This window comes from Halichoerus grypus, chromosome 14, assembly GCF_964656455.1.
Source record: "Halichoerus grypus chromosome 14, mHalGry1.hap1.1, whole genome shotgun sequence".
Lineage (NCBI taxonomy): Eukaryota > Metazoa > Chordata > Mammalia > Carnivora > Phocidae > Halichoerus > Halichoerus grypus.
This window is the reverse complement of record NC_135725.1, coordinates 33257374-33278849: the sequence shown is the minus strand read 5'-3', so window position 1 is coordinate 33278849 and position 21476 is coordinate 33257374. Positions and strand designations below refer to the sequence as shown.

General features: G+C 42.4%; 1 protein-coding gene across 1 annotated transcript in view; it reads left to right on the top strand.

Annotated features, from left to right (window-relative positions):
• Positions 1-21476, top strand: part of GLDC (glycine decarboxylase) — a 95196-nt gene that overhangs the window by 59240 nt on the left and 14480 nt on the right. Inside the window, exons 16-21 of the mRNA XM_036065798.2 lie at positions 5721-5796; positions 13433-13558; positions 14986-15135; positions 16499-16611; positions 18020-18161; positions 21049-21160. Coding sequence (XP_035921691.1) covers positions 5721-5796; positions 13433-13558; positions 14986-15135; positions 16499-16611; positions 18020-18161; positions 21049-21160 — 719 coding nt within the window. The remainder of the gene's footprint in view (positions 1-5720; positions 5797-13432; positions 13559-14985; positions 15136-16498; positions 16612-18019; positions 18162-21048; positions 21161-21476) is intronic.

Here is a 21476-nt window from a genome sequence, read left to right as displayed (position 1 = left end):
TTTAAATGTACAATTTATTCATAAAAGAATGATTTCTCATGAAGAATGTCTTTTTAAATGTAATAATTAAAAAAATACCAAAAGAAACTTCTCAGGAAATGCAACTATTATTAAAAATAAAATAGGCCGCAGGTGCCCGGGTGGCACAGATGGTCAAGCCTCCAACTTTTGGTTTTGGCTCAGGTCATGAACTCAGGGTCATGAGATTGAGCCCTGTGTCGGGCTCTGTGCTCAGTGGGAAGTAGGCTTGAGATTCTCTCCCTCTTCCCCTCTCCCACTTTCTCTCTCTCTTGCAAATAAATCTTTATTTTTTCTTTTTTTAAAGTTTCATTTATTTATTTGAGAGAGAGAGAGAAACAGAGCACAAGCAGAGGGAACTGAAGGCAGAGGGAAAAAGCAGGCTCCCCGCTGAGCAAGTAGCCTGATATGGGGCTCTGGATCATGACCTGAGCTGAAGGCAGATGCTTAACTGACCGAGCCACCCGGGTGTCCCAATAAATAAATCTTTAAAAAGAAATAGAATAGGCCCACTGACTTATAAACAGCATAAAAGAGAACTTCTCTTAAGTCACACACTAAATGTGGCCATCAGTGTGCAAAATATAATAATGGGGTTAAAAATATAAAATTATTTCCATAAGAATATCTAGAGGAAAATTAAAACAAGAATAGATCTGGTAAATCTAGATACTTGATAATTTAAAAAAAAAATGTATAAATCTTAAATTACTGGCACCAAAATTTTAAAATGGTAGGATCCATAACATGATCATTTTCTTGAGGGCACATTTTTTTTTAAATTTTTTTATTGTTATGTTAATCCCCATACATTACATCATTAGTTTTAGATATAGTGTTCCATGATTCATTGTTTGTGCATAACACCCAGTGCTCCATGCAGAACGTGCCCTCCTCAATACCCATCACCAGGCTAACCCATCCTCCCACCCCCCTCCCCTCTAGAACCCTCAGTTTGTTTTTCAGAGTCCATCGTCTCTCATGGTTCTTCTCCCCCTCCGATTTCCCCCCCTTCATTCTTCCCCTGCTGCTACATTCTTCTTCTTCTTTTTTTCTTTCTTAACATATATTGCATTATTTGTTTCAGAGGTACAGATCTGAGATTCAACAGTCTTGCACAATTCACAGCGCTTACCAGAACACATACCCTCCCCAGTGTCCATCACCCAGTCACCCCATCCCTCCCACCCCACCCCCCACTCCAGCAACCCTCAGTTTGTTTCCTGAGATTAAGAATTCTTGAGGGCACATTTTTAGCTGCTTTTGATTTGTATAAATACAGTATCCTAGTAGAGAACACAAATACTGTTTTCTTAGTACAATTGCAGTATAATTCAGCAGGACTTTTGGTGACCTCTGGGGGTCACCTTAAATCGTGAATTATAACATTCTGCAGTCTTGTAAAATGTGTTCTATATATAAGTATAAAAACCATGAAGAAATATTTCTTTTAAAAAGAGCAGCTATGATAATCTGTCTCTAAATATTCCAAAGCAGCCAACTTCTGAGGAATTTCTTTGGTGTCTGTGAAGTCAGTCACCATATTCTTTCAGCAGATTGAAGAGTTTTTTTCATGACTGGTCAAAGATTACTTCTGTGATCAGTGATAAATGTACACAGTAACTGACCAAAATGCCTTCTTTACAGGATGCAATTCATTCATAATCTTAATCCATCTTTAGTTTTATGCTTAGGAAGTGCTTTCCACCTGTGACCACTGGCCATGCATGTTCTTTACAGTCCTCTCTAAGTCGTCTTCATCACAGAGATCATCTGCTATCGTATTTGTAACATACAGCAGAAGTCTCTAACTGTCCCTTGGGATTGATCTTGTGTAATGGCACAATAAAAATTTGTTCCAAAGATGTAAAAATGTAACCCTTCCAGGTAGAACTAAGCTGTAGTATTTCTAAATCCCAACCTTTTTGCCCAGGGTTCTTAGCAGAGGTAAAGCTAAAGTGATAAACATCTTTGACGTTTATTGTGTCCTTAAACTCTTGTTTTGTCTTGGCAAAAGAGCTGAACTATCACCCTGGCCCTGTTATGTCATCTTCAAATAAATTCACATTGAGTAGCTGCCTGAAATTGTACTTAGGATGCTACACTGATACTAATAGAGTCTACGTTAAGTCATTACAAAACTGTGGAACCCCATCAACTCCATCTTATCTTCACCTTGTGGCACATTGCTCTTGTTCTAGCTTCTTCTAGTCCATAGAGTGAGTCTGGGTTCTGGAGGAAGTCATCGCTGGAGTTCACTCATTCTGTGTTAAGCAGTATAATATGTAGCAGTTCTTTCAGCAGCCTGAATAAATGCCAAGACTGGAGGATTTTGTTTTTCTAAGACAGTTGAAGCGTATGCTCACTTAGCACTTCTGTGGGGCTGAGGCTCCCCGCCCACTGGTGTCCTTCTTTCTGTGGCCAGCTCTGCAGGTCCAGGCCACCAACGACTTCAATTTAAATAGATGTCAGAAAACCACTATCCTTGCTGCTACTCCACGTGAGTAGTTAGTTCTCTGATAGACTCTCAATCGGGGTTATGGAGCCAAGCAGTTATTTTTCATAATAATTTTCCACCAACAGGTGGCGCTCATAATTCCCTTTATTTTAATAGAACCCCAGTAATAAGGCTTATGTGGCCTTTAGAACATACCTTTTGCACTTTTCGAGGTGCCGCATCCAGCATTTTTTATCAAATCTTTAGCATATTTCCTTTCTCTTGGATTACGGGCTCATAGTTCCAGATTCTTTCATTCCTGGTCTGAGCACTTTGTTTGGCTTTCCAACAAAACAAGATGAGCAGAAGTTGTGAGAAAAACACCGGGCCATTAGTTGAGGCTCCTTTCCATGGGGGAAAGGATGACAATGTTGACTGCCTGGGCTGGAGATGGTAACTCAATTTTGAACAAATTTGCTCAGCAGTTATTGCAGATCTACTCCATGCAGAGTACTGTTCTATACATTCTGAGACCTAGGACCTACTCTCAGAGCTTACATTCTGAGACAAGACAGGCACACAAAGTAAATATGAGTTCTATAATCCTTTTCCATGTACAGTGCATGTATAGGAGTGTATTAACAGAAGAGTGAGCAAAATGCTATGAGTGCATATGGGTGCAATTTATTATCCCTATTTTAGAGATGAGAATGCAGAGGCACAGAGAGGCTAAGTAGCTAGTGATGTGGGTGGTTTGCTGAAGCATATTCATTTTTCTGCTCCCAAAATAAAAACATCATGTGAACTACAACTATTTTTCCAAAACCTGGAAAATGGGAGACCGGCGTCTGCCTCACTCCCTAGAAGAGAGCAGAGGCAGAGCTCACTCAGTGTAAGCGATAAGGGACTGCATGCCCCAGGTCTTACAGGGACAGGTCTTCTTTTATGTGTAGCTAAACCTCCTCGTTCTCTCAGTCAGACAAGGGTTCTGTGAAGGAAAACCACAGCTCTGACTCCTTTGGGGAGCACAGCATGCTCAGAGGAGCAGCACGGCTTACATGGGAAGCATGAGCCTCCTTGAGAGGCCAACTTGTACTGAAGTCTAAAATCTGCCACTGTTGGCCATTTGGGCATGTAATACTCAGACCTCAGTTTCTTTTCGTGCAAAATGGGGGCAATGGTACCTACCTCATGGGCGTATTGGGAGGATTAAATAGGATGATGAAAAATGCTTGGTGGCGACCACCACAACAAGGGCTACTGTTTCCCTGTGCTTATTCTGTGCAGCATGCCTGGTAAATAGGAAGTGCTTAATTAATGAAGCAGTTTATACTTATTACTGTTACTTCGCTCATCTACCCTATTTCATTGCTCTGCAAATCACCATTTTCCTTCTCTTTCTCCAGCCACACTCCAAGCCCTTCACCCCCAGATGCTACCCTGTTCTCTGTCCTCTCCTAAGTCCTCATTTCTGCTATCTCCTGACACCAGATATCAGTGTCCCCACAACAGTTTGCAAACATTTCAAATCCAACTGTTCGATCCTAGTGTTCTCTCGAAAAAAATTCCAGTGCTCAAAATTTTAGCTTTTGGTTTAGAAATAGAAGTTTATCTAGTTTGTTGTTAAACCGTGTGCTTTTAGAGTATGATCTCAATATTATGGGGGTGATTAGAAAGGATGAATGCCAAAACCACTGGGCCTTCTCCAGAGTTAAAGAATGGTGTAATTTTGCGAAATAGAGGAAATACGCATTTTGAATGGGATTTAGAAACCTATTACTCACTTCCCTTTCCTTCCTGCAGAGATTACTGAAAACGTTAAGTAACAGTTTATGAATTGACTCAGCATCGCTCACTGGACTGTTAGTCATTAAGTGTGCTTTAAAAGTGGTGCCTTCAAGGACTGCTTAGTTGGGTATGGCCAGCCTCTAGCAGCCACGTGCATGTGGGGCCTGGGAAAGCTCACCCAAGAGACTAATGGGAATGTTGCCACATTCAAAGTGCATAGTTCCTTTGGGGGTAATCTGATCATTGACTAAAAATGTGGTGGTATTGAGAAATTGTGGTTTTAGGTATAATAATCGTAGTTACATATATATATTTTAAAAAGATTTTATTTATTTTATTTTTATTTTTTTAATTTAAATTCAATTAATGTATAATGTATTATTAGTTTCAGAGGTAGAGGTCAGTGATTCATCAGTCTGCGCTCCTTTATTTTATTTTAATCTTTAAAGATTTTATTTATTTATTTGACAGAGAGAGAGAGAGCGAGAGCAGGAACACAAGCAGGGGGAGTGGGAGAGGGAGAAGCAGGCTTCCCACCGAGCAGGGAGTCCGATGCGGGGCTCGATCCCAGGACTCTGGGATCATGACCTGAGCCAAAGGCAGACACTTAACAACTGAGCCACCCAGGCGCCCCTTCCCTCCTTTATTTTAGAGAAAAAAGTGAGAGAGCGTGTGCACGCACGCACATGTGGAGGGGAGGGGCAGAGGGAGAGGGAGGGAGAGGAAGAGAGAAACCCAAGCGGACTCCATGCTGAGCATGAAGCCCAATGTGGGGCTTGATCTCACAACCCTGAGATGAGACCTGAGCCGAAACCAAGAGTTGGATGCCCAACTGACTGCCCAACACAGATGCCCCTGTAGCTGTATTTTAAAAAATAATTGTTATCTTTGAAAGATACACACTGAAGTTTGAATTGATAAAATGATAATGATGCTTGAGTTTTACCTCAAAATAACAGTTCAGGGGGCCTGGCTGGCTTAGTCCGAAGAGCATGCAACTCTTGATCTCAGGATTGTGAGTTCAAGCCCAAGGTTGGTCATGGAGCCTACCTAAATAATAATCTAGTTCAGAGTGAGGGGGCTAGTGAGGGATATGGTTGGAAAAAGATTGACCATATCTGAGAATTGTTAAAGCTGGGTGATAGGTACATGGCAGCTCCTTATATTCTTCTGTTTTTGTATAATTTTGAAATTTTCTGTAATAGAAATGAATTCTTAGGTGCATTGTCCTGAGCAAGGCTTGAAAGGCTCATCTCTGAGTAGCAGTGGGTGAGCTTTAGTACCAAGACCAAGTGCCATTCTGTGGTTGTTCAAGAACTTATAGGCTGGTGCAGCGATCCTTGGTGAGCTTTCCATGGTGTCAGGTAGTGTGTTTGGGTCACATGTTGGTGAACATGCCGCCCATGCCCAAAGAATATTGAATGAGTAAATGAAAGTAAAGAGGCCCAAAGCCCTGATGCTCTTCTTATCTTTGCAGCGGAGCCCAGGGGGAATATGCTGGGCTGGCCACCATCCGAGCTTACTTCGACGGGAAAGGAGAGGGACACAGGACAGTGAGTATGGACAGGTGGTGGGTGCTCACCACCGGGTGGCAGTGGGTCCAACTCTCTCCTTCTAAGCCTTCTTGTAAGTAGCTAGGGAACATATAATCAAGAGACAGATTTCTTTGAACTGGCCATTACGGTCCTTGTCCCCAAGACATTTCACTGGACCATTTTAAGAGAAAACATTTGCTCAAACCCAGTGTGTAAAAGTCAGCCAGTTTTTAGATTGCTCATTATAAAATACAGGCAACTAGCCGTAAATAATCTTGTAGTTTTAATAAAACCAGAAATGGACTGAGATTGGGCCACCACCTACTGTACCCCACTTACTTGGGCAGCCAGAACGAGCCTGGAACCCTTTTCTCTAACTCTCCTGGGAGCAAAGGAAGGAAAGGACAGGAATGTTACAATTCCAGGTCTTAGGCCTGGACAAAGGGCAGAGACCAACCTTTAACTGTTCTGTAACTCCTACTGTGACTAGGCACAGTTCTCGTTTCTGTATGCTCAAAAAATTTTTATTGAGGGGTGCCTGGCTGGCTCAGTTGGTGGAGCACGTGACTCTTTTTTTTTTTTTTTTAAGATTTTATTTATTTATTTGACAGAGAGACAGAGAGGGAACACAAGCAGGGGGAGTGGGAGAGGGAGAAGCAGGCTCCCCGCTGAGCAGGGAGCCCTATGCATGACATGAGCAGAAGGCAGATGCTTAACCAGCCACCCAGGCATCCCAGACCATGTGACTCTTAATCTCAGGGTCATGAGTTCGAGCCCCACGTTGGGTGTAGACGTTACTTTAAAAAAGTAGAGGGAGAGGGAGAGAGAGAATCCTGAGGAGGTTCCATGCCCAGCGCGGAACTGGACGTGGGGCTCAATCCCACGAACCCAAGATCACGACCCGAGCTGAAACTTAACTGACTGAGCCACCCAGGCACCCCATAAATAAATGTTTAATAAAATATTTACTGGATAAGTAAATTCCCTATTGAGAATTGTCATCTCTAAGCAGCAAAAGAAGACATGGAGCAGAGTTCATGGTTCTGCTTCAGTTTTTGCTTTGGGTATGAGAGTCTAGTCTCCAGGGTCCAAACTGCTCTTGGGGCCTCTGTAGGGACCAGCAGACGTGCTAATGGTCTTGACTGGACTCCACTAATCCCCAGAGGCAGTGCTTCTAGCAGTTATCTGACCTAGGCTTCCAAGTGTGGTAAAAGAGACTATGTTTCTGAGGTCTTCATTTTGGTGATGAGCAACAGTAAGCTAGAACTTCCACTGAGCTGTAGACATGGAGTTCTTCTTTTTTTTTTTTTTCCAATGGCTGTATTCTAGTAAACCTTTATTTATGGAGACCGAAATTTGAATGTCCCATAATTCTCATATGTCAGGAAATAATGTGGATTTTTTTTCAACCTTTTAAATTAACTCACAAGTCATATAAAAACAGTAGTGGATTGGTACAGTGTTGGCCTGTAGGTTGCAGTTTTCTGACCCTGCTCTAGCAGAAGAAAGCACACTTGACGGCAAACTGTTCATAAGTATAGAGAAACAAAAAGGACTGCTTTGACGTTCAAGAAACGTTCTTGCAGGCATTCCACGGATTCTGTGATGTTCGAGAAATGTTCTAGCAGGCATTCCACAGATTCCGTGATATCTGAGGGTCATTCCCCATTTATGGAGAAGTAACAAAGCGCAGCGAGACTCATTCACACCAGGTGGTAAGCACCTGCCCTCGCTGCCTGTGCCCACGTGGTTTGTTCCTCAGACAAGACCCCCCCCACACACACTTTCACTTTCTCTAATTTCACCATTTCCAAACGGAAGTCAGGCCAAAAATCAGAGCGCAAGTTGTAAGTATATGCCAAATTCTTAATATCAGAAGGTAGCTGTTCTTTTGTTATATTAGAAGGGGAAAAAAGACATATATTCATATACACAGAGCCTTGTGTAAGCACACTTACAAATTCCTGCTGAGGTCTCATAAGCTGAACTGTGGAAAGGAGGTCAAATTGGATAACGCAAGCACCCAAATAAAATGGCTTTCCTTGCCCATTCTCATGGCGCTCCACAGGCAGGCTTGGCAGTGAACAGGCCAATACAAACATCCAGTGTGGATATGAAGAATTTCCTTTAGTAGGATCAATTGATTAACCAGTCCCACTCACACAGAGGAAGGCATCTCCAAGTGCAGTGAGCACCGGGGCTACCTTGTGGAATGGCCAACGCCTTTGCAGGAAGTCAAGGGCAGAGATCCAAGCCACCCAGTGATGAGCCTTGGCCTTGTCCTTCCAGGTCTTCCTTCTGGAGGGGAGGAGAGCACTTGGAGCCTGAATGATAGAGTGGGATTCAAGAATATGGATGCTATTTTCTAGAGCACTGAGAAAAGCTTTCATGTAAAAGTAAAACCTCTGAATTGGGGCTTTTTGCCAATTCAGTAAACAAATTATAGGACTAAGGGAAGAGAGAGAACAGTCAGTATTTTTTGGAGCTTTTACTTTTTTTGTGTTTTAAACCATGCTATGACATTGGCAACTCACTCTAAACAACTGATGGTTTCCACGTCTTTCTGCGAAGGCCTGAGAAGTTTAGGGTGTGAGTGTGGGCCTGGCCACTGTAGAGACTCCCCGACTGCCGACATCTTCTGGCTGCAGACATGTCCTGGCCATGCCCCTGCTAGCTCCCTGGGATCTACATGTGGCACGTAGGGCGGGGCGTGGTTAGCAGTGACACCCCTGAGCACTGGGAGCCGGGGGGGGGCAGCTACACTGTTCCCTGGTTCCCTCTGGATGAAAATCCTGCAAATTTCACAGTGAAACAAAACAAGACAGGAACTTAGATATTTACCAGACTCAGCCCCATTCCACCTCCATTTCTGGGACTTCACAGATTTTCCAGACTGGCTTGTGCCCCCTCATTTATCCTCAAAGAAATGACACAACAACTCATGTATATCAGGGAGTGGCCGTTTGGGAATAAAAAGCCTTAGTCATTTTTTAGATGATTCAAACTATGAGCCAGTATGGTTTGATTAGACATGGAGTTCTTAGAGGGGACAGTGGGTAGGGGTTGGGAGCAGGACAAAAGTGACTGCCCATCCCAGGAGAGTTAGAGAAAAGGGTGCCAGGCTCGTTCTGGCTGCCCAAGTAAGTGGGGTACATAGGTGGTGGCCCAGTCTCAGTCCATTTCTGGTGTTATTAATACTAGATTATTTATGGGTAGTTGCCTGTATTTTGCAATAAAGAATCTAAAAACTGTTTTACTTCCCTTTCAAAAAAAAGGAGGGGAAAAAAAAGAACATTTTCTTCCTCCTTCTCCTGTTTATTTATCCTGATTCCACAGGTGTGTTTTCCCAGGTCTTTAACTTAGTTGGGCAGTCGAACTGATTTTCAAAGAATTTTGAAAAAGAGGACATTCATTAATTGAGTAATTATTCAATACTGGTCATATACAAGGTACTATGTGGGGCACCTGGGTGGCTCAGTTGGTTAAGCGACTGCCTTCAGCTCAGGTCATGATCCTGGAGTCCCTGGATCGAGTCCCGCATCGGGCTCCCTGCTCAGCAGGGAGCCTGCTTCTCCCTCTGACCCTCCCCTGTCTCATGTGCTGTCTCTCTCTCATTCTCTATCTCTCAAATAAATAAAATCTTAAAAAAAAAAAAAAAAGGTACTATGTGTGCCAGTCCAGAGTTAAATCAAGTCATAACTAAGATAGACACAGTCCCTGACACACCAACTTGGTTTTTTTCACTTGGGTTTTCTAGTAGTTTTGAATTCTTTCATTTCCTTTCTTTCTTTTTTTTCAAATGATTTTATTTATTTATTTGACAGAGAGACAGAGAGGGAACACAAGCAGAGGGAGTGGGAGAGGGAGAAGCAGGGAGCCCAACATGGGACTCGATCCCAGGACCCTGGGATTATGACCTGAGCCGAAGGCAGACGCTTAACCTTAAGCCTGAGCCACCCCGACGCCCTGAAATTTTTAATTTTCTAAGGAAGGGTTAGTTTAGAACTAGAATTATTCTTTAGCATCAGAAAGGAAACACTGAAGCTCTCGTTGCCCAGGGAAAGGACACCAGGTGACTGACAGTAAAAGTCCCCTTCTGTTTTTCCTCTCTGGCTTCCTCATGTTGAGGTAGCCACTGGAATGCCTCCTTGTTATCCTCGTTAACCACAAGGTGTCTGGGAAGACTGGGAAGGGATCCGTTCATCCTGTGTGACCATGTTACCTCCTTTGCCTCACCCCTCTCCTGCCCAGAGGCTTTGTAGAGAGACCTCGAGATCTACAATGTGGTGCTTATGGAAGGCTGGAGATGAGCTAATAACAAAGGGCCAGCTAACACCCAGGTTCCGTCTACTCCGTGATGCTTCCCATCCCTCATTGTTTCCTAGTTCACCAGTGTGACACCAGGAAATATCTGTGAATGTCCAGGAGTTGGGGACCAAACCGGAAAGGTCAAGGAGAAGGGATGAAAGAACTTTTGATTGCACCTGGGCAGAGTTCTTCTCTGACTCCCGGACCCTTTCTTGCCCATTTTCCCTCTCTGTGTTTTTCAGTCCTCCCTTCTCTGTCTATCCCCCTGTGTGTGATGTTTCTTCTCTCACTGTTGTCCACACTGCTATCACCACGTGTCCTTGTTCTATTCTGAAGGACGGGGGAACTTGATGCAGCAGTTTTGGGAGGGAGAGGCAGGGAAGGCTGCCCAGCCCCCGAGCTTGTAGAAATACAGAATTCTTAAGTTTGGAAATGTTGGCATCCTTTCTAGATTAAAGATTTTATTTAAAGCAGTGTTTTCAGTTGGAGAAGAAGAAAATGACTTATTGCTCAAATAATCAGGGAGGATTTTTCCACATCAGAGAAGTCCAAGGCAGCTGCTACTGCACAATAGACTCTAATGGAATCCAGTAAAATATATCCTTTTTTGAAAAGGAGTGTGGGGAAATCATGTGCTTCAGAACCTCCCGGGTTCCTGATAGTTCTTATTTCAAGCTGTTTTGGGCAGTTATTTTCACGTCTGCTCTTAGGTTAAATTTCAGAGGTTCCTAAAGTGCAACAGCCAAGTTCCTGATTTACCAGTTTAATTTGGGAGAATATAAATTTATTTAACAAATACTTACCAGGCACTATCTGAAACCCTTTATAATTAATAATTCAATTTGCTAGTCAAATATTAACTCAGATTTGCTGATCAGAGATGAGATTCTTATACAAAGGGGAAACATTAACCCTTAGAAAACACCAAAAACCACCACCGCACCCCCCGCCGAACGTGTATGGAAGTATTTTTCTCTTCCCAACTGCCTGAGATGAAGTAGTAGCCTTTGGTTGTTAGATTTTATTAGTGGTAAGAAATTTATTTCCCTTGCAAAGGAACACTGCTCCTTAATCCCTCACTCATTCAGCAAGTGTTGGAGGATGAGGTATGGGTTGGGTCTACACCAGGTACATTGCGGAGTTGGAAAAACAGAGCATCCATCTAAATGGGCATAAATGCACCAAAGAGGATTATTTTAGATAAACTAAAGCACCAAATCTGGGTCCTGTTATTTCCATGTCCCTTGTGACCCCACAATTTTAAAGTGAGGAAAAATTACCATTAAAAATTTCCCAAAAAATTATTAAATAAAATTTCCTATTTCCACATAGAAAACCAGAAATGTGTAACAGCAACCTATAAATGAGTCATTGACAAAACCACTGAGACGTTTTTCTTTCTGATGCCTTACGTCAGGGTATGTATTACTTTCCTGTGGCTGCCGTAACAAATTCTCACAAACTTAGTGGCTTGACAAAACAAAAAATTATTTTCTCAGTTATGGAGTCCAGGAGTCTAAAATTGGATTTCTCTCGGCTACAGTCAAGGTGTTGGCAAGGCTGCCTCCTTCTGGAGGATCCAGGAGAGAATCTGTTTCTCTGCCTCTCTGAGGCCTTCTGCGTTCCTTGGCTGGGGCCCTTCCTGCCATCACTCCATCCTCTTGTTCATTCATGAAATTTTCTACTTCCTTTGTAGTCAAACCTCCTTCTGCCTCCCTCTGCTCAGAATACTGGGGAATATATTTAGGGCCCAACTGATAATCCAGATTTCAAGATCCATAATTTCTTATCTGAAGAGCCTGATTTAATCACAGTTACAAAGTCTGTTTTGCCATAAGGTAACATCCATAGATTCTGGGGATCAGGGTTGGGCATTTTGAGCGGCCCATTATTCAGTGTACCACAGGATAGTTGACATTTTTACCTTGAATGTTTTTATTTCAGCAGAACTTCCCTGGTACAAATTCTTAATTTAGGCCTTTAACCAATATTTTATATTCATTCAAAAATTTTTTAATTTGGGTATAGTTGACTATATACATTTTTAATATTTGCTTTTTCCTTCTTAATCAATGTTCTGCCCAGAAGGGGTCCTTTTATCCAAAGATCCTGTGGTAGAATAAAAATAATTTATGGGAAAGGACAAGGGACTTTGGTTCTGAGAAATTAAAGAGTCAATACAATAGGGAAGCATTTAACCTAGAAAAAGGATTTGAGGACACACTGCATAACCAGCATGAGACCAATAACCATTCAAAAGAGGCACCAACTTTCTGTCAACAGAAGAGTGACAGTTTGCCTTTGTGTACACGTGTGTTTTTCTTCAGTAGACAACTTTGCTGTTTTTGAGGAAACAGCTGTAAGCAAAGTTTCCCCTTCATAAATCCATTACTATAATGCCCATCCATTTCTCTTCGAGGGGTTGCAGTATTGGTCCTGGTATTTAAAAAAAGGAGGATTATTTTCAGGGTGGTCATTGCTTCTCTGTTGCTTTCCGTTGGGAAAAACTCTGTGATGCACTTTCCTGTAGCACAGCATCATCACATCTACCCCAGCATGTGTGTTTGCTTGTTCACGTGATTTGTAGGAGGAAATGAAAATGATTTAAATCTGGGCATTCTAAAATTGTACCCACCATCCACCTTCTGTAAGAATTCAACTCATCTTTAAAGGCTAGCTTAGGCTCTAGCTCTGGAAATCCTTTCCCTTTACCTCTTCCACTTGAAGTGACATCCCTATTCTGAGTTCCTGTGGCACCTGTTTATACATTTGCCAGCATTGTCCGTGAATACACGACATGCTTTCATGCTCACCTTATGATTCTTGTGGCAACGAACAGTCCAGTGCACAGAATAAGCATCCAGTAAATGGTGACTGAGGTATTAGCACTGGAAGGCCTTGGAATTATGTCTACCATTATCATCTCTTCCTGAATCTCAGCAAAGCCAAGCAGAGCACTGAAACTGTGATTTGGGCACTTGGGTTCTAGAGTTTAACTTCCAACTTCATGTTCTTATATGATGCTTTCTACATATTATAACTGTGACAAGGTCACAATAAGCCTGGGTCTGGTTTTTGGTATGCTGAGATAAGGGAGCAGAGTACTAATTAATATTTCAGGAGTCTTTAAAGAGCAATATTTGTGGATTCAGATGCAAACTCCTCTTTTGGACATTGTTTTACACTATAGTAATATTGAAATTGTAGCAGATTTTAAGGCATTAGTGATCAGTTTAAATAAAGCATGTGGTGCCTATTTAATCTGTGTTCCAAGCATTTGTAGGACTTTTCTGCTGTGAATAGTCTGGTGATGATTTTTTCTCCTTCCTGTCATTCCATTCCTAAGGTTTGCCTCATTCCAAAATCAGCACATGGGACCAATCCCGCAAGTGCTCACATGGCAGGCATGAAGATTCAGCCTGTGGAGGTGGATAAATACGGGAATATTGACACAGCTCACCTCGAGGCCATGGTACCCATCTTCCACTAAACAGATGGGGGAGGTCTGGGTTGGGAAGAGGTGGTGGGGAGAAGGGACTAGATGGTTTATATCAACCTTATCTTTCTTTGCATTCTAATTAAAAGACTGCAGTTCCTCCTCTGAATGGGTCTGGGGAAAATGGAGTAATATCAGAAAACCTAACCGTCTCTATCAGAAAAATAGAAAGCAACAGTCACATTTTTGGTCCATAATAAAACTGAACATAGTCTGCTTCTTTCACTAACCGGGAGAAGGTCCTTTAAACTGAAATCCCATCCTCTTAATGCATATGTAAGAAACTGAATGAATTATTCATGGTCATAGTAAGGATACTCCTTGCAGGGCCTGCCTGCCTTCTCCTTCCTGCCCAACCTTCCCTCCCTTCCCCCATTAATAATCAAACTAGCAGTCACAGTTATTCTCAATCTTTGTGTTGGGAATTAAAACATAAATGTAGATTTTTGCAAATGTGTGTGACTGTCCCAGCCATTACCTGCTGAATTTCGGGCAGCATTCCACCTCCTTCCTACAACACCAGCCCCCACTCCCAACCTCCCAACCTCCAGGAAGAGGTTGCCTAGCAACTGTATGTGCTTTCCCCTGGCGGACTGGAGGCTGCGTCTTAAGAGGGAAGGAAATCGGTTGAATAGCAATGTGATTTTGTCGGGATTACTAGGCACGGAGACTGAGAACTTCATGCAACTGCCTTCAGAGGAAGCTGAAAACACACAGCACTGCTCATGTCTCCCATCCATGCCCACCCTTCCAGAGCCGCACAAAGTTTTTACCAACAGATATTCTGGGGCAGTAGTTGTAATTACTAAGTTTCCCCAATATAGGATATGACCTTTAAAAAATATTTTTTTTCATTTCCACATGAGCGTGCTCTGACTCACTGGCCAAAACAACAGGAATGTGCCTTTTATATATGTTTGCTTTCTGTGAAAAGGAAATGTGAGGGAGATTTCTTTTTATCAGAGCAGAACACTCCTTATGGGAATTCTAATTTCAACAGAATGAGAGGGAAATGGAATAGGGGTGGATATGGCCAGATGAGCAGAGAGAGATTAGCTGTGAGAACAGACATGTCTGCAACCAAAAAGATCTGAAATAATTATTCAGATGACTAAAACCAAAGGAAAACTTTGGGGAGTTGAGCCTAAAATACCCAAAAATCTTCCTAATAGTCTTTTAGGTCTTTATCATGGAGACCTAGCCTGAAGGCATTTTGTTATTTCTTTGGAATTACTTAAGAAAAGAGTAATGGCTGTGAATTGTTAGTGCCATCATACTTTGAGGGAATTCTAGACATGAAAAGTCCAAGACTTAATCTTTCCTAATCCTGTAAAGTAAAAAGAAAGGATTTGGCCAATAAACATTTCCTCCTTTGTCTACCTCTGCTCTTTTCTATCCCACAGGTGGATAAACACAAGGAGAACCTAGCAGCAATCATGATTACATACCCATCCACCAATGGAGTGTTTGAAGAGAATATTGGTGACGTGTGTGACCTGATCCACCAACACGGAGGACAGGTCTATCTAGACGGGGCAAATATGAATGCACAGGTAGGCAACGCAAGAGGGACTCCCTGGGAAAATGGTTAAGTCAGAAGATGATTTTTTCCTCTGACTTCTGGACAGTTGTTTTACAACATATTAACTGAATTCAGAACTGTGGTTGGCTTTCTTTATTACCACTTTCAAGCAAAGTACTGCACTTTGACTGAGATTAGATTTGAAGGGGGCGATAGTGGAGGTTGGGGAGGAGGTAAAGAGATTGACAGGATGCAGGGAATGAACTGAATGTCCTTAGTTCGTCAGAGGTTGTGATCTCTCTTGGGGTGCTACCAGTAAGAAGGTCACTTGACTCCCTTTCTAAGGGAGTTCAGACCCAAATTCTGGCCACTGTGGATGTTCATCTCCCACAACATCCCATGACAATGAACAAGCCATTAATCTGGCTTCAACTTTTTCAGTGTAAAGTGGCTGAATAATTCTGTCCCTGAAGGGCCAATCCTGATTCCTGATTACTTGTGTGTGTGTGTGTGTGTGTGTGAGAGAGAGAGAGAGAGAGAGGGAGGAGGGAGAGGGTTGTGTGTAATGTGCACCCTTGAACAAATGCTGTAGGGGACACGAGCAGAGGATGTCATCATCTTTCAGAGTTTTCTTAACTTCTTGGTCATTGTTTGTTGTTGTGGTTGTGGTTGTGGGTTGGTTTTGTTTTTTGTGTTTGTTTTTGGTTTTGGTTTGTTTTACTTTACCATTTCAAATTCTTTGTTTTTCTTTACTTCTGTCTGATTCCCTCTGTCAGTGTGGTCCAGGGATTGTCTATCGCTTCAGTAGCATTAATGCACTCTTCATCTTTGGCCACATTGAAAATTAGCCCTAATGCCAAAGTGGCAGAAAGGCCTGTTGAATGTTGTAGTTGGTATTACGGTGGTCTCAGGAAAACCGTCAGCCTCCCTTCCTTTCCTTTGGCTCAGCATCCTCTCAGGTGGCCTTCCATCCCCTTCCACTGCTGTACCCAAAGTACATGATACTCAAAGCCAACCATGCAGGGGGAGCTATTATTGCTGGGGTGAAAGTAATCTCTTTCTGCAGCAAGGAGGTAATTCCCTTTCTTTTGCTCAGGGTGCTTCCTCTCCCTCTTGTGGTGGAAAATTAGGAATTGACTGTATATTCAAATCTGTATTTTAAAATCTAAATTAGGCTAAATGGTCAGTGGCTGTTTCCATAGAAACCATAAGCCAGGCTGCCTATGGGATGTGAGGTTTTGACTGCAGAACTTGGCCATTATTGAGAACATTCTGTGAACAGCTCTGCCTACCTTTCCTCTAAGGGGAGAGGCCACAGTCAGGAGCACGACCACCTTTCCAGACCACCCTTTCAACTCTTGACTTTTGATTTTGGCTCTTTCCCTGTGTGGTAGGTGGGAATCTGTCGTCCTGGAGATTTTGGGTCTGATGTCTCACACCTAAATCTTCACAAGACCTTCTGCATTCCCCACGGAGGAGGCGGCCCTGGCATGGGGCCCATCGGCGTGTGAGTTCTGGGCTGCTTGTTTCAGGAAGGTTTTAGAGATTAAGAATGAAAGAATGGCCCCCAATTCGCTGTTCCTCTCATCAGGGTCTTCAAGTGTCATGGACACCTTCATATCTAGTGTTCCTGGAGGGGCTGGGAGAGAAGCAGTGAGAAGGATGACTTAGGGAATGTCCAAAGAGGAGCATAAGTAGATTTTATTAACCACAGTGCTCGATTGGCCACACTAAGCTCCCAGTCATACATAGACAGGGCAGGCTTGTGAGCAGAGCAATGAATAGGGAGTTTACTGGGGCATTATGAATCTGAACTGGAATATTAGCACCTGCAAGTGTCTCTTAGACTTTAATTTAGATTTCCAAGAAGGTTTTCTTTATTCATTCTTTTTAAAAAGAAATCAGCTGATGGTTACATTGAACATGAATTATCTATCAACAATGAAAGGAACTCAGAGGAGAAAAGTGCTTGCCAGGGGCTGGGGAGCAGGGGGGTGGGTAGGGAGAGGTTGGTAAAGGGCACAAACTTTATAAGATGTGTAACATGTACAACACGGTGATTATCATGGACAACACTATATTGTATATTTGAAATTTGCTAAGAGAGTAGAACTTAAGTGTTCTCAACAAAGAAAGAAAAAGAAAGAAGTGAATTGCATGTAAAGTGTTAAACACTTTGCAGCCTGGATTCTTATTACATCTGAGAAAAGTAAGGAGGAAACAGACCTTATTACTAGAAATAATTAGATGAAGTCAGAATAACACTAAAGGAATGTCTCATAGCTGTTGATAACTTTTTATACTGTGAAGTTGAATCACCTTGTGAAAATGATGCTGAGCAGCCATTTCCTGAGTTTCTTCAGTTTTCCAAAAATGGACCAAAGGGCCCAGTCTTCAGGTTGCTGGGAACCTGGCTTCTTGCTTTTTCATGTTTTTTCTTTTTGATTATTATTATTATTTATAACAAGTGGGGGCGCCTCAGTACCTCCACTGTAGGGGAGGTGGGGGAGTGATATTCATGTGCTGGCCTCTGATGTGTAGACCCATGGGGCTCCCTCTCAGCAGCACCCTCTATCCCTTAGATTCCTCGGGAAAGAATGTGGGGCGTGGGGCTGGGATGTCCCCACATCCTGGTGAGTCCGTGGCTTACAAGCTCTTTCATGGCTGTCTAATTCTGCCAAATCCCCTGCTGTAGTTCTTGGGTGAACCACTGGGACACTGATGGCTGGTGAAGAGGAGGAAGGAAGGAATCCTTCCTGAACATCTGTTTCTTAGCAGGTGTTAGGTCCTTTCCACTCTGAGTTCCTCTACTAGAAATAGCATTTTCTGAGAGGGCTCAGCTCTTGCCTGTTTTGCCTGTTTGGTTGGTCTGGATTTTTTTTTATATCTGCTGAATTTGTGTTTAAAAATAACAGGAAGAAGCATCTTGCCCCTTTCCTGCCCAGTCATCCCATCATCTCGGTAAAGCCAAGTGAGGATGACCGACCTGTGGGTACTGTTAGCGCAGCCCCGTGGGGCTCCAGTTCCATCTTGCCCATTTCGTGGGCCTATATTAAGGTGAGGCCTGTGACTGTGTTAGGCGGGCGGGGGATGTGATATGTGGGTGGGAAACTAAGACTGGAGACTTTCTCCTTGACTTAAAAATGGAGAAATCCAGGGGTGCCTGGATGGCTCAGTTGGTTAAGCGTCTGACTCTTGGTTTCAGCTCAGGTCATGATCTTGCGGTCATGAGATTGAGCTCCGCATGGGGCTCTGTGCTCAGCTCAGAGTCGGCTACAGATTCTCTCGCCCTCTGACCCTCCCCTGCCTCAAATAAATAAAATCTTAAAAAAAAAAAAAAGAAATCTATGATCTGAGATGTGGTTCAGTGAAGATTGCTGACTTGGGTGGAAGAAACCTTCTTAAAGAGATCAGATAAATTTTATTTCATCTCTTCTTCATGATGCTATTTCCTTTGGGTTCTCATAGTGGGTTTAACATCACAGAAACTGACATGCCAGATATGTTTTTCCAGACCAAGTTAAGTTCCATGAGTCATGTGGATGTTCTGGCTACGTCATTTTAGTTTCCTGTAGGATTTGTATAGCCGCTTGCAAGTGAAGAACAGTGCACATAGTAATTACACTTGGTTGAAATCCTGGGATAAATTTTTAGGAATAAATCTCACATTGCTTTATATTTCTTAGGAACCTGGAAGATAAGACAAAAAATAGCAGAAATTTGCTTATGTGGTAGTTTCCCAAAGCTCTGCCCTTTACTGTAGAACTGTAACTCTCTGGGGTAATTAGACTTTGTTAGAGAACAGCTTTCCTTTCTTTGTGTTTCTCCAAAAAACTCTAGAGCCAGAGTTTATTTTATACAGCTCTTGTTCAAACGGGCCTGCCCACTCCTGGGTTGACAAGACTGTGCATTGGATAGGAACACTTGTTCAGCAGCTAATTAGGGCATCTTTCCCAAACTGGCTTCCCTCCTTAAAGGAAGGGTGGCTTCTGGTGAAACAAGACTCCAAAACTCAGCTATGCAAGTCATAGTGGATGGCTCTCTGGGGCTGACTGTTATTCTTAAACAGGGTGGCATTTATGCTTCTTAATGAAAATTTTCTGGGTAGCTGGAACAACAGTTCTGTACCTCAGAGACTAAAACCTCCTTTTAAAAATGATACTTGCGTTGTTTTACAAATAGTAACAACAAAACAATCATAATAAAGGTCTGCTTCTTTGCAAACAGAATCTTATTCCCAGGTTCCTTTTGGTCCCTAGATCCTGTAAACCTGGATTATTTGTTATGGATATATTTGGGTTAGAGATTATTTCCCACATACAGAAAATAAATGCCCCAAAGCTGGTTTGGCCATATGCCAGGAATACCAGACAGAACCTCAGTTATAAATGAAATAAATAAAATAGGTTTTAAACTACCTTGACCCCTCTCTTTATTTCAGGCTGTTGTTACTTGCCACTTGCTCTAGAACTACCTTCTTTCCCTGCTTCAGTCCATCTTGGACACTCTCTATAGTAGTGCAGGATTCCCTCTAAGACCCCAAATTATCTTCTGGTTTCCCTTTGCCTTTACTGCTCAGTCTTTCTAGCCTACACAGAATCCTTAGGGGATTCTTCCCAAAACACACATGCCGAGGCCCCATCCCAGAGAGAATCAAATTCAGCCTATGAGCGGTAGGGATTGGGCCATCAGACTTTCCAAGTGAGTCTGATGCATGAGTTGAGAGCCGTTGGCTGCCTGAACCAAATCCAAGTTCTTCATAGCAAAGGTTTGAGGCTTGTAGGAGGTCGTCACAGCTCACCAGCCTCTACAGTAACCCCCAGACTGCAACCCTGTGCCTTCACTTCTACACCTTTGTTTTTGTTATTCTTATCACCTGGAGCTCCTTCCCCTTTCTTTTTGCCTCCAAATTCTACCCATTTTTAGATTTCCACTCAAGTTCTAGCTCTTACTCTGGTAATCCTTCTTTGTCCCGCTTGGCAAGATGTGTCCTCTCCTTACTTTGGACGTTGGTGTCCCTGTTTTATTTGATGCTTTCTCATTTGATTTATATTAGTTATGTATTTGGTATATAACAAGGCTCCGTCATACATGAAGTGTTCTTGGAAGAATGTCAACAATAAAATTGGTGCAATCTTGATTTTAAGCTCTTTGCTGGTGATAGTGTTCACCCTGTATAACTACAGGGATTTAGAAAATACCAGAAAGGGATAATATCAACCCTGGCAGTTGTTAAACATATAAATGACCCTGACTATGGACAACTGTAAGACAAACCATACAAAATTGATTCAGTGGGGATTTTGGTCAAGATTGCACGAGATTTCTGGCAATTATCAAGACATCTCAGATTCACAGTAAACAAACAAAAACTCTCCCAAATGCATGTAATCTAAGATTCTTTTTCCTCTTTATTTTTTCTTTTTTTTAATTTAAATTCAATTAACATATAATATATTATTTGTTTCAGGGTACAGGTCTGTGATTCATCAGTCTTATATAATACCCAGTGCTCATTACAGCACATACCCTCCCCAGTGTCCATCACCCAGTTACCCCATCCCCCTCCCCTCCAGCAACCTTCAGTTTATTTCGTGTGATTAAGAGTCTCTTATTCTTTTTCCTCTTTAGATAACACAATTATCAGCAGTCAGTTTTGCCCTGTTGTAAGCTTTGTTACTTTGTTCCTTATTACTTTTATGTTACTACTTTGTTATTTTTATAAGAAATATTAAAAGTTATGTTCCAAGAAGAAAACCAAAATTTATTTCAGGCTTAGAGAAGACTGGCAGACCTCCTTGTTGGGATTTTATACCCATCTGTAATCCAGAGTGATAGTGGGTTGACTCCCTTTGTAGGTGGGATTTATTTGGGGGTGTCTTTGGTTAGTGTCCATTGGGTTTACCTATTCTGTGGTTGATGACTCTTTTTCTCTCTGTTGCAGATGATGGGAGGCAAGGGCCTTAAACAGGCCACAGAAATTGCTATATTAAATGCCAACTACATGGCCAAGCGATTAGAAAAACACTACAGAGTCCTTTTCCGGGGTGCAAGAGGCAAGTATCAACCTTAGTTTACCATCACCTTGGTTTTTTCTTGACCAAGTTTGACCTAGTAGATGTGGTTTTCTGCAGTGGGTAGGAAACTTCTGTTTCTTAGCATATACCAGAGAAAAGCATAGATTTTTTGGAAATAACTTCTATTTAGTGAACAGTTTAGGAGTATCACTATTTGGAAGGCTGTGTGATGCAGTTAGTGTACACAGCCCAGGTCAACAAGGAGCCACACCACTGAGAGATGTATACATAAATATCGTGAGCTCATTACCTCCCAAAGTGCTATGGGAATGCCTCTAGAAGAGGAGTAATTCAG